This window comes from Denticeps clupeoides, chromosome 4 (assembly GCF_900700375.1).
Source record: "Denticeps clupeoides chromosome 4, fDenClu1.1, whole genome shotgun sequence".
Lineage (NCBI taxonomy): Eukaryota > Metazoa > Chordata > Actinopteri > Clupeiformes > Denticipitidae > Denticeps > Denticeps clupeoides.
The window spans coordinates 16,525,585-16,538,631 of record NC_041710.1 but is presented as its reverse complement, the minus strand read 5'-3'; the positions used below and the strand labels follow the sequence as shown (position 1 = coordinate 16,538,631).

The 13,047-nt window shown below is 41.5% G+C and overlaps 2 protein-coding genes across 2 annotated transcripts; both read left to right on the top strand.

The window, feature by feature from the left end:
- Positions 1-12: 12 nt before the first annotated feature.
- cpdp (CPD photolyase) lies at positions 13-4,279 on the top strand. The gene is made up of 10 exons (XM_028977238.1): positions 13-224; positions 479-849; positions 938-1,083; positions 1,177-1,359; positions 1,445-1,603; positions 2,015-2,213; positions 2,353-2,502; positions 2,588-2,709; positions 3,232-3,391; positions 3,492-4,279. Exons 1-10 carry the CDS (start codon positions 154-156, stop codon positions 3,638-3,640), a joined length of 1,710 nt encoding a protein of 569 aa, XP_028833071.1. The 5' UTR covers positions 13-153; the 3' UTR covers positions 3,641-4,279.
- A 134-nt stretch (positions 4,280-4,413) lies between these two features.
- Positions 4,414-11,410, top strand: LOC114788560 (von Willebrand factor A domain-containing protein 7-like). The gene is made up of 16 exons (XM_028977237.1): positions 4,414-6,084; positions 6,296-6,493; positions 6,661-6,933; positions 7,096-7,189; positions 7,301-7,429; positions 7,550-7,736; positions 7,847-8,019; positions 8,138-8,250; positions 8,366-8,482; positions 8,602-8,775; positions 8,861-8,993; positions 9,577-9,729; positions 9,817-9,909; positions 10,180-10,433; positions 10,547-10,837; positions 10,923-11,410. The coding sequence occupies exons 2-16, from the start codon at positions 6,305-6,307 to the stop codon at positions 11,343-11,345; spliced, it is 2,796 nt and encodes a 931-aa protein (XP_028833070.1). The 5' UTR covers positions 4,414-6,084; positions 6,296-6,304; the 3' UTR covers positions 11,346-11,410.
- Positions 11,411-13,047: the final 1,637 nt, after the last annotated feature.

Here is a 13,047-nt window from a genome sequence, read left to right as displayed (position 1 = left end):
GACTCGGGCCACGGGAAGTCGCTTCACATTCCTTTCACCGTCCGCAACAGCGCCGCCGGCTGGGCGGATGAGACGAGCTTCCTGTTGGTTACAAAACCGCTACGTTTCCGTCATCTCCTTCGACTTGGCGCGACGTAAACCGTTCCTGGTTGCATGTATGCAAGATTGGCGCGTTTGATTCAATCGGCGCGCAGCGGGAAAGTTCGCCGTTTGCACGATCGTAGGTGGGTGTGTTGCAGGGAACGAGACGTGCTTGTTTACCTTTCCAACGCTGGGTATAGTGTTAAACTCAGAAAACCGACTCATCGTTGACAAATTATTATGGTAAATAGTAAAAATGGTTTAAATAGTTGCACCAGACTTCATTCCAATTCATTCATCATTCCAATCCTCACGCCAGCATAGCATAAAAGTTATCTTAAAACCAGGTTAAATGTAATTGTAATTTACAACATTTACATCACCTTCTCCTCCTTAGGTTACTGCACTTTCCCTCATTGATTCAGACTTTGGCGTTTGGGCTGCGAGACTCAGGGAAAACTGCTTTTGATCGCAACCACTCCATTAAAAGGCTTGCTTGCACCATGCCACCCAGCAGCAGTGAGCGCAAGCGCAAGGCCAAGGGCAGTGCTGCAGAGGCCTCCACTGGCAAAAAGCCGAAGCCTTCATCAGCTCATCAGACGGAGGAAGCGGGCGGCTGGCTGGAAGCCCGGGTGGCCACGCTGCGGAGGCAAGCAAGGGGCTTCAAATTCAACCACAAACGAGTCAGCATCCTGTCCGACGTCCAGAAAATCAAGCAAGGATCTCAGGGGGTTGTGTACTGGATGTCAAGAGATCAGAGGGTGCAAGGTGCTTTTTTTTTTTTTTTTTTGCTCTTTGCATTTTTCATGTTGCATTAAATGTGAAGTCGTAATTTCATTGTTTTTTTTTTTCTTAGATAACTGGGCTCTAATCTATGCCCAGCAGTTGGCAATCGAAGACAAGCTACCATTGCACATTTGCTTTTGCCTTGTACCACACTTTCTGGATGCAACCTTCAGGCACTATGCCTTTATGCTAAAAGGGCTGCAAGAGGTGGCCAAGGTAGATCTGTCACCCGTGCCACATTTGCCACATAGTGCGTGTACTCAAAAGCAAACCTTCTGAAGACTTGTGTTGCTGCTTATTCCTTTTCAGGAATGTTCTGCACTCGAAATTCAGTTCCATCTCTTGCACGGTTCACCCGGGGACACGCTGCCGGGGTTTGTCAAGGACTGGAACCTGGGGGCAGTAGTGACAGATTTTTGTCCACTGAGGGAGACGCTACAGTGGCTTGACGATGTCAAGAAGGGTCTCAGCTCAGATGTCCCATTTTTTCAGGTCCAGGTTTATTTTAACTGACATTACATATGTTAGATGTGCAATGTTATCAAAATGTAAAATCTGAACTCTCCATGGTTTGCAGGTTGATGCCCATAATATTGTACCTTGCTGGGTGGCCTCAAATAAGCAGGAGTATGGGGCCAGGACAATCAGAGGCAAGATCACCAAACTGCTGCCTGAATTCCTCACTGAACTTCCTGCCGTGGACCAACACCCACACTCTTCATCCAAAACACCCAAGGTGGGAGAAACACGTTCATCGTACAAAATTAGGAAAGTACTTATATATTTCAATAATTAGCAGTCTCGTGAATCCCCATTTCACATTGCTGGAGGTCACAACAATTCATGCAAATTAAACTCTTTCTAATTCTTGCGACCCTGCAATTTTGTCCATTCATTGGAATTTTTCCAAAAATTCACATTTACATTTACAACCTTTATCAGACGCCCTTATCCAGATCGACTTACAGTCAGTAGTTACATGGACAGTCCCCCCCTGTCCCCAAGTGAGATTTAAATCCAAAATAATTTTATAGAAAATATACTTGGTAAAGTTTTTAATTGCAGCTTTGATGCATTTTTGAAGCTCCTCACTATTGTAAATATGATGCCCATACCTGTTATTGATCGTCCTCTTGTTTTCTCACAGCCAATAGACTGGGAGAACACCCTGTCTTCACTGGAGGTGGACCGCAGTGTCGGTGAGGTGGACTGGGCACAGCCTGGCACCACCGGTGGGTTCTCCATGTTGGAGTCTTTCATTGACCAACGCCTGCAATACTTTGCCACCCATCGGAACAACCCCAACGTGGCTGCTCTCAGTCAGTTGTCCCCGTGGATCCACTTTGGTGAGTTCCAACCAGAGTCCTAGACACATCCACTCTAACCTTTAAATTAGAGTCCTTGTTATCTTGTCAGTCTAAAACCTATTGCCCAACCACACTGTATACTTGGCAGGGTTGATTTGATGTGCTCCTCTTGTGTCAGGTCAGATCTCTGCTCAGCGCGTGGTCAGTCTGGTCCAAACGCATGGCAAGAACAGAGAGGCAGTGGCCTCCTTCACTGAGGAGCTGGTGGTCCGCAGAGAGCTGGCGGACAACTTCTGCTTTTACAACAAGAAATATGACAGCGTTCAGGGTGAGTGTGTGTCTGAAAATGTGACAGTTGTGTGTTGAGTTGTACCACCAGCTACAAATCTTGGTTTTTTTTGTTTTTTTTTAAGGAGCATATGAGTGGGCACAGAAAACCCTCCAAGACCATGCTGGAGACTGCAGAAAACCCCTTTACACTTGTGAGCAGCTGGAGCAAGCCCAGACTTATGACAAATTATGGAATGCTGCACAGGTACTTCACTGTCATTACTTACTGTTTGTTGTAAATGTAATTGAGATGCATAATATCATATATGACTTATATATGATATTATGGGTTAGTATAGATTGATCAGGAATACTCACAGGCTGGGGGGTCGTGCCAAGGGCAGGACAGTCAACAGGCTCTGGCCATCATGGCATCGAGATGCCCATATAAGCTACATAGAGCTATCGGCAGCTTTTCAGGCTTTGGTGCACTTTCTTCCCCACCTGCGGGGCTGTCATGTTTTTATCAGGAGAGACAATACCACAATACCATCAGAAGGTTTGCCGTTTCGAAACGCGATCTGCCAAGGTGCCACTGAGCAAAGCACCGTCCCTACACACTGCGCCCCGGGCGCATGTCATGGCTGCTCACCAAGGGTGATGGTTAAAAGCAGAGGACACATTTTGTTTTGTCACCGTGTGCTGCGCTGCAGTGTTTCACAATGACAATCACTTCACTTTCACTCTTCACCACTACTTATGATGTCTCTCCATTTTGATGTGTCAGATCCAGGTGGTGACTGAAGGGAAGATGCATGGTTTCATGAGGATGTACTGGGCCAAAAAAATTCTGGAATGGACTGCATCTCCTGAGCAGGCCCTTTCCATTGCCATCTACCTCAATGACCGCTACTCTTTAGATGGGTGTGACCCTAACTGTTATGTGGGTGAGTAACATTGAAGGTAGAGGAAAAAACCAATGAAAGATCCCATATTTCAGACCAGACATGGGCAATGAGAACATTTTCCTCTTTGTATTGTCTGCAGGTTGCATGTGGTCCATCTGTGGAATCCACGATCAAGGTTGGAGAGAGAGGGCTGTTTTTGGGAAGGTGCGTTACATGAACTATGAAGGCTGCAAACGTAAGTTTGATGTTGGCCAGTTCGAAAGAAAGTACTGCTCCAAAAAGCCTTGAAGTGGTTCTGAGGAACAGCCAGACATTTATTTCAGATGTCAAATCTTTTAGTTTGATTTTACATACATTTAATTTTATCTGTATTCATATGTTACTTGTATACTTCAGAAATTACCTGTTATGACTCAGAAAAGAATTATATTTTTTAAGTTGAATAGCCTTTGTCCTTGTGTCATTTTTTCATTGCGGTATGTCCAGTGTAACATACACTAAATGCTGAGATCTCTGTCTACTAAAATCCGCACACTGGAACAGGTTAAGCAAGACATCGGTGCTGCTTCTGTGTACTAGGAAGTGCCTCACAGCATAATCTACACTACCAGCCTAAAGTATGGACACACCTACTCTGTAGCAGTTAAGAAGACTAAGATGGAGGCTATATTGAAGAATCCATTGCAGAAACATTTTTTGTATTTTTGTAGCAGGAGAAACAAACTATGTTTTTCAGCTTCTCCTCTTTTTACCTGCATGGCCACTAATGCAGATTTGAGTTCCTAGTCCAGTCATGCATCATGTGGGTTGTGTCCTCCTTTCCCTGAAGCCCCACAGCCATGGCTGTGTTGGAATCCATGCAAGATTTACTGTGTTTATTTTAATAGAATTTTTAGTTGTATTTTTCCATAAATTTTTTTCATTTCATTTTGGTATTCGATACATCATTCGATGAATAATCAGTTTTGTGTGCCACACATTACAATATTGTGAAATTACTGTTATTTGCCTTGATTCCTCACAAAATACAGATTAAAGAGTAAACATTTTGTCAGGTAGAAGTGGAAATAATGCAGAACAATCAATAGTGATCCAGTGTTAAACTATGTCCTTATAAGGATTTTTTTAAAAGCATGTACACTGGTCTTTTAAGCCTCATCATGGCTGCTGTTCAGTTTCTGAAGCTTGCTTAATAACTGCTGAGGTCAAGGACATTTTGCAACTATTTGGAGAAGTCTGCAATTATCACGTTATTTTCACATTTACTGTAACTGGGAAATTAAATATGTGAAAACCACCCCAAGTACTTTGATGGAACACAGAAAAGAGATGCATGTATTTTCCATAATTATAAAAGTATAGTATTTTTCCAAAACACGATAAACAACATACGCTTTCAAATAATCTGGCATTTAATGTAGTTTGTAATATTGCTTGCAAGGCCTTGGATGCTAAGTTATTTACAGTGGGTTGAAATTGATTTTTTCATCTCCTTTTCCAAAAGTGCTCTGAGTAGCATTCCTCCTCCTCCAAACATGGCAGGTTGAGTTGATGCTTTTTGTCTTATATGACCACAAAACTTTCACCCAGTCCTCCTCTAAATTCATCATTTAGATGTTTACTGACTAACCTGCATGTGTTTTGAGCAGGAAACCTTGCGGTCTGCAGGATTTCTGTCATTGACAGCATAGTGTGTTACCAACTGTTGCCTTGAGATCATTGACGGATCCCAAGTAGGTCTGGGCTGACACCATTCTCGTTCTCATTATCATGAGGTGAGATTTTGTGTGGAGCTCCAGACAGAGGGAGATTGGCACGTATTCTATTGTTCTTCCATTTGCGAATAATCCCACTAGCTGTTGTCACCTTCTCACCCACCTGCTTGGCAACGTTCTTGTAGACCCTGACATCCTTGGAAAGCTCTTTGGTTTTGGCCATGGTGCAGAGTTTGGAATATGGGTAGACTATGTACAGGTGTCTTTTATACAGGTAACAGTACAGGACACCAATGTCAGCTCCTTACCTGTATAAAAATACAACAGGGAGCAACAGTGAGAATCTTGCTGAGTGATATTTCATTAATGAAAATGTAAATTCATTTCTAAATAAGAAAGACCTCCAACCAAACGATAATAGATGTGTTTTACATTCTGAAACAGGACGCTAACTTACCTTGCGAATTGGACAGGTATAGAAATTGGTCAGTATGTGCTTACATATAGGCCTGAAATATACATATACCGTAGAGTATACTCTATACTATCACAATCTAATGATTGAATAGCTATTTCAAACAGCAATCTTAAAGACAAACATAATTTACATATATTTATACAACTAATTACTTATGCTGATTTATTTGTGATTAATTGATCTTAAACCTATATGTAATAAGGAGGAATATCACCAAATATTTAGGTCATAAATTGTATTCATAATGGTATTTGCATATGTTACATTTGACCAATTTATTGTAATTACTGGAATAATGACTGTTTGCCAGGCTGGTTTCAAACAGACTCTGTTCTGAGGTCTTGGCAGAAAATGCTCATTATTTTATTTAACTTCAATATACGTTTGCGGTGTTCAGATATTTCAGTTAACTTCAGAAATATATGTCATTGTCACATTATGAAATACATTGCAAAATAAGACAATGTCATGCTGATGCAAATGAATAAACAGCATAGACCTATATCAGCACACACTGGCAGTCCACTGTGACAGATAAGGTATGTTCCTTTTCTCTGTTCTACTAATCTGACTGTTCTACTAATTTTCCTTTTTAAAATATATTGGTTGCCAGAATATAGTGTAATCAGGTTTGAATTATAAATACTCTAACAAAGCTCAAACCTAGTGAAAGTAAAACAAAACTGATTAAATTACATTTCTGCATGCTACTTCTTTATATGTGATTTTTATTTCTCACCTCCCAAGCAGTGCATAAAGATGGCTCTAGCAATAGCCTACATCATACACGTTACTCTCCTCTTCATCCAAAGTGGAAGGCTTCATGCTTTCCATGGGATCTCCAGTAGCTCTACCCATGCACAGATCACAACGCAGGCAGCTCTGAAAGTCACGGCAGATGCCTGTGAGAGTGTGGCGGCGCTGAAGGGAACCCCTTTTGTTTTGCCGGTAAGACGCCACCGCTGATCTCTGCTGTTCTCTCGCGTAGAGTATTTAACAGTCTCTCACTGTTCAAATAGACCTGCAATTGAAATTTGGCATTGTAAGATTGCCAAACTGCAGGTCATGAAATAATAATTTCCCCCACTGTACACTATCTCGCTCTGTTTCTCTAGCCAGGTCCTCTAACGGCAGACTCGGTGGAGAAAGCCTGCAATGCAGCTGCATCAGCCAAACATTTCCGCAGTGCCCTCAATAGAATTAATGAAAGGAACTCCCGAGTGGACAGCATCCATTTTTTGGACAGGGATTATCACTTTGACAACGAGCAGTTCGCCATGGGACAGAAACACATCACCACGGGTATCATAGCTGTAAAGGAAAGTGTCAAGCGCATGAGTTTTGAGACGGCTAGAGAAAAACTGGGAGAAATTCTTCACATCCTTCAGGTGACTACATTTTTATAATTAATGCTTATTGATATAATCAGACTAATCAGACATACAATATATTAGACATTTGTATTATTTTGACAAAATGATTGACAAATGTAGTTGCTTAATATTTTTGATGTCTGAGATGACTGAAAAGTGACACGTTTTTTGTTTAAGGATTTCTACAGTCACAGCAACTGGGTGGAACTGGGGAATACGAGTCCCTACCCCAATCTGCTTCGACAAGACCTCCCTATAGACAATGTTGCAGGTATACTGCTCGGCTTTTTGAGGAGAGTTCCTAGGAGAGTTCCTCAGGGTAATGTTTTAGAGAGCAGTCATTGAAACATCTCCAAACATCTGGTTTCTTTATGTTTTCCAGATAACAAGACCCCAACTTGCAGAAGCTGTGTAGGCAAGGTCTGTAAGAACAACATCCTGGATAATATAATCAGAGAAAAAAAGCTCACCTCTGGATACTTCAGCATTACAAGCGCCTCCAAACCTGCAGGTGGCCGAGAGCCCATCTTTGTTTGTGTATAGAGTGAACATACAAGCTCACAAATCCTTTTAGCTATGGGAAAAAAGTGAATTTCCATGGCTCTGTAACTTTTTCTCTGGGTATTGTCAGGGAAGTGCAGCCATGGAGAGCTTTCAGACAAGACAAGCACCGTGGACCCCACTGGAGGAATCAACAAAGACACGGAGCTTTCCAGCCATGGCCACCTGCACAAGCAAGCGACTGATCTGGCCGTCGCTGCTTCTACCGAGCTTTTATCAAACATCAGGGGAGCAGCTGGAGATACCAACTTCTTGCGGTATAAAACACACCAATGTCTATGCTGGGATAGGATCACTGTTGCTAAAGGTTGTGGGCAGAACATATATATATATATATATATATTTTTTTTTTTTTTATTTATCCCAGGCTTATGGGGATTGGTCAGTCGTCCTCAGTTCTTTGTTTTGCTATTGACACCACGGGAAGCATGAGTGATGACATTGCTGAGGTAAACCGGGTAACCACCAGAATCGTTGACAGCAAGAAAGGAACAGTGGACGAACCTTCAGAATACATCCTGGTCCCATTCAATGACCCAAGTGAGAAAACTAATTCATATCAAGATGATGTAGCCATACACTGCAAATCCAAATAAATCTCCATGTTAAAACTACAAGTTAAAACTATGTTTCCAACAGTCTTACTTTCTGTTTTTAGGCTTTGGTCCTGTCATGCGTACAACTGACTCAGAAAAGTTCAAGGCAGAAATTGCAAGACTTACTGCACATGATGGCGGTGATACTCCTGAGATGTCCCTGTCAGGACTTCAAGTAAATAAATAAATCAGAGAAACTGTTTCTTATGTCAACTTCCTCCATACTGTATTGTATTATGAGAGATGGTTTCACACGGAAAAGTGATCTCAAACTTTTTCTCTGTCTCTAGCTGGCTCTTACCAATACACCACCCCTGTCAGAAATTTATGTCTTCACTGATGCTCCAGCCAAAGACTTTGAATTGAAGGGCACGGTGATGGCGCTGATTTCTTCCACCAAATCAAAGGTAAACATTTTAGACCATTAAATGACATAAATGGACAGCATTAATTGATAATCATCAGTGTGACAAGCTCTCCACCATCTCAGCTGCTGATGCTTACAGTATGGAGAATTTTTTGTCAGGTGAACTTCATGATCACAAATATCCTGACAGAACGCCGCAGAAAGAGAAGTGCCTCTGGCATCTCACTTTATCAGAGTCTGGCCGAGGCCTCTGGTGGACAGGTCATCGAGGTCACAAAGGGAACTCTGCCACAGGCCACTAGCATTATTATAGACACTGCCCGCTCCTCTCTGGTAAAAGCAGTTCTACATTTCTTCAGGGATATTAAAAATGACCGTACGTTTGCCTGAATTAGCTTGCCATGTTGTGTCTGTCCAGGTCACCATCTTCCAGGCTGTGAAAAGATCAGGATCCTCAGAAAGTTTCTCTTTTACAGTGGACCCTTCTGTTAAAGACCTTGTTATCTATGTGACTGGAAGATCACCCACATTTACAGTTACAAACCCATCAGGTAGAATTTCTCCCAAAAAAAAAATATATATATGTTTACTTTTATTTATGATAACACTCAGTGTGTTTACATGAAATTAGAGAAAAACTGGACATTTTTTAACTACATTAAATGTGCCAGTCAACTAAATTGAACTTCCCAATGTGTATGTTCAACTGGACATACACATTACAGGACTGTAAACATACATTGATTTCCCTCCCATGCATCAATACTGAGAGAGCTGCTCTCAGTGTCCCAGTGTAACTCAAGTGTCCCACCAGAGGGCAGTGGTGGCCTAGCTGGTAAGGACGAGGGACCGTCCCCGGAATCACTTCTCTTTCAAAAAAAGATGTCCTCCAATACTGGCATTCGCCTAATTTAGTGATTTTTTTTTTGTTGTCATTTTAGCTATATTCAGTCCAGTATATATAAAGACGAGATGACACAGAGTAGGCATATTTACATGGGTTATTTATGGAGTATACATATATAAAAAGAATAAATGTCTATATCTATATGCTCATTTGACTTGCTATGTAACTGTTTGTTAAGAGTTTTGATTGTTAGCATGTTTTTTACATTGTAAATGTTGTACCTACAGGTGAGAGTCAGGCAAACAGTGCACCAAGTGGCCCTGTGGGCGCAATCTCAAATGTTGGAAACTTCTACACAATTCGACCTAAATCCAGTGGTACAGTTGGACTATGGAAAATAAGCGTATCCTCCTCATCCTACTTCAGCGTCAAAGTCATGGGTAAGATTTGAGTGGATTCAGCATAAATCCTTGTTCTGCATCCAAGCACTGCATCCTTCCTCTGACTTTCTGCATTTGGCATTTCAGGGCAAAGTCTTGTTGACTTCATCTATGACTTTGTTGAAGTGATTGGGGGCAGTCATCCCACATACGGAGCCTTAGCGGGCCAGCCTCTAGCTGGTAAGGCCCTCTTTATTAAACAATTTCTCATACTTTTTTTTTTTTTTTTTCTTTTTTTTTTACTGTAATGGAACAAAAGGAAAAAATATCAGATATCTGTAAAATCAGCAGCCATTTTTTGCTCAAGATACTGTTATCAAAGTGTTACACATAAATGTTATAGTTTGTGTTTATTTCCATCTGCAGTAGTAGGAGTTAAACAGAAAATTGCCTCCAAATGTGTTACAAATTATGATTAAACTTATGAATTGTTTTTTTTTTTTTTTTCAGATGGAAATGCCACGCTGTATGTTTCAGTTATTGGCGGTGACTCTGTGAAGCTAACAGAAGTGGCTCTGGTGGAAATATCTGGTTCAAATGTCATTAAAGGCAGCCTGCAGTCACTGGGTCTTGGAAACTTTATGGTAAATGTGAACAGAGTGCCTCGGGACATGTTTGTTGTACGAATGATGGGAACGATCAATGGCGCCCCCTTTCAGAGGCAATCTGCCACTCAGGTCCGTCCTTCTGGCATCTCTATCAAGGTGGGTGCAAGGTTTCTAACATGCAATAGGGTCAAATTAATACATGTCAATAAATGTATTCATTATGTCAGTATGAATGTATGTCCCAAAGCTAATGTTTTGTGTGCTTTCAGACAAAGATATCTGGCACATGGGAACCTGGCAAAACGTTTGCCATTCCTTTCACTTTGTCCTCTAAAACTGGAGGTGGCACGTATTCCTTCCGTGTCAGGAATGACCTCGGGTACACCCTTACCTTCCCCTCAACCCTCACCCTCACAGGCAGCAGTGCAGAGGGTACGATCACCATCACGGCACCAGTTGACACGGTCTCAGGCACTGAAGTCACCCTCACAATTGAGGCTGAGTCTGCTGGGGCCGCGGATGCAAACTATGCCATAATACGCCTTGCTGTTGTCGCTCCGGTAATGAAAGGCTTTTTAATAGAACTTTTTTTTCAATGATAGTTCCACATCATTGTTTAATTGTGCATTTTCTTGTTTTCTTAAGGTGACTGATTTCACCCCCCCTGTGTGTGAAGTGACCGGCGTGAATGTTGCATGCTCTGGAGACTGTTCTCGGTCCACCTGGCAGCTTTTTGCTTATGTAACTGATGGCAAAGGGTCCGGCATTGACAGAATTAAAGTTCAGCACGGCAGCGGCACACTGACCACGAGCAAGAAGGAGGAGGGGGGTACCAGTGTGACTCTGGTCACCTACACCGCTTCCTGCTGTTCACAGGAGGTGGAGCTAGCAGCTGTGGATGCTGTGGGGAATGTTGGCACTTGTTTCAGGTCCATTCGCACCACTCTGGCCCCAACAACCCCTACGACTACCATTCCGCCAACCACACCGGCACAGAAGAAGAACCCTCTGGTGGTGTACCTCTCTGTTTTCCTTAACCTATTCAAAGTACATGAAAACAGTGCATGAAACAGGTCATGGAAAAACACAATTTATTACACAGTCATAATAAAGTTGCTTCGGTGCATAACTCATATGATCAGCTGCAATTTCAATGTAATGCACATCTTGCCTATTAATAAAGCATTTTCCTTTAAGTTTTTTTTTTTTTTGAGAGTGCTTTGAGGTTGTATATTTATCCTTCCTAATTAGTTGCATGACAGGAATTTTTCTTTGTTTGTAATTGGTCCTTTTTAGGGGAAAAACCATAAGCCTTACTGCTGTTTTGGAACCACATTGTCTGTGTAATGCCACAGGGCAATACGGGAAATGAGGAAACCCAGGTGCAGAACAGAAACCAAAACTAGAAAAGAACAAAAGATAAAAAGGACAAGACCCATAAATACTCTATCTGACATATCAAACAATGCTCACAAGGATTCTGTATGAATGAACACATGTGGAGTTATGTACTTAACAAAAAAGTGGAGACCTGACCTCCACAGTCACAGACCTGAACCCAATCGAGATGGTTTGGGGTTCAAGACTGTTGGAAAACCATTTCAGGAGACGACCTCTTGAAGCTCATCGAGAGAATGCCAAGAGTGTGCAAAGCAGTAATCAGAGCAAAGGGCGGCTATTTTGAAGAAACTAGAATATAAAACGTGTTTTCAGTTATTTCACCTTTTCCTGTTAATAACTCCACGTTCATTCATAGTTTTGATGCCTTCAGTGAGAATCTACCAATGTAAATGTTCATGAAAACAAAGAAAACACATTGAATGAGAAGATGTGTCCAAACTTTTTGGCCTGTACTGTAAGTGTGTGTGTGTGTGTATAATGGATTAAATTATATTTTCTTAGAAAATCTACACACAACACCCCATAATGACAATGTGGAAAAGTTTAGTTGAACTCATGTACATCCTGTTTCCCCTGACACAATCCTTAGTAAAAGGCACATGGCAAAAGGCTTCTGAAGGACTCTCAGACTTTAAGAAACAAAATTCTCTGGTCTGAAGAGACAAAGATTAAACTCTGGGCATCACGTTTGGAGGAATCCAAGCACCACTCATCACCAGGCCTACAGTGAAGCATGGTGGTAGCAGCATCATGCTGTGGGAATGTTTTTCAGCTACAGGAACTGGGAAACTAGTCAGGATAGTGGGAAAGAACACTGCAGCAATGTACAGAGACATCCTGGATGAAAACTTGAATAACTGTTGAACATCTCAGGATTTCTGTGCACTGATGCTTCCCAACTAACCTGATGAAGCTTGAGAGGTGCTGCAAAGATGAATGTGCGAAACTGGCCAAGGATAGGTGTGCCAAGCTTGTGGCATCATATTCAAAAAGACTTGAGGTTGTAATTGCTGCCAAAGGTGAATACTTATGTACATTTGATTTCTCATTTGTTTTAATCCATTTGTCAAAGCCTCAAGCAAACTTTTGTCACATTGTTAAATGTGGAAAAAGTGATGCCCTATGAAAACCTTACAGATGCACTGTATAAAGTTTCAGATACTTGCATTACTCATGATCAGAGGGCAAGAATAACCTCATATCAATTTTATTTTAATCAACACCCTTTTGAAAACAAAACCAGGAATTACTGGTCTTAAATTTGATTTTGTATGATATTTGATATTTATATTGTTTGTTGTCAAGAATTGATACTGAGGAAACCAATTGTAATCTAAGAATGCTACCGTAAATCACAACCATTAAATAC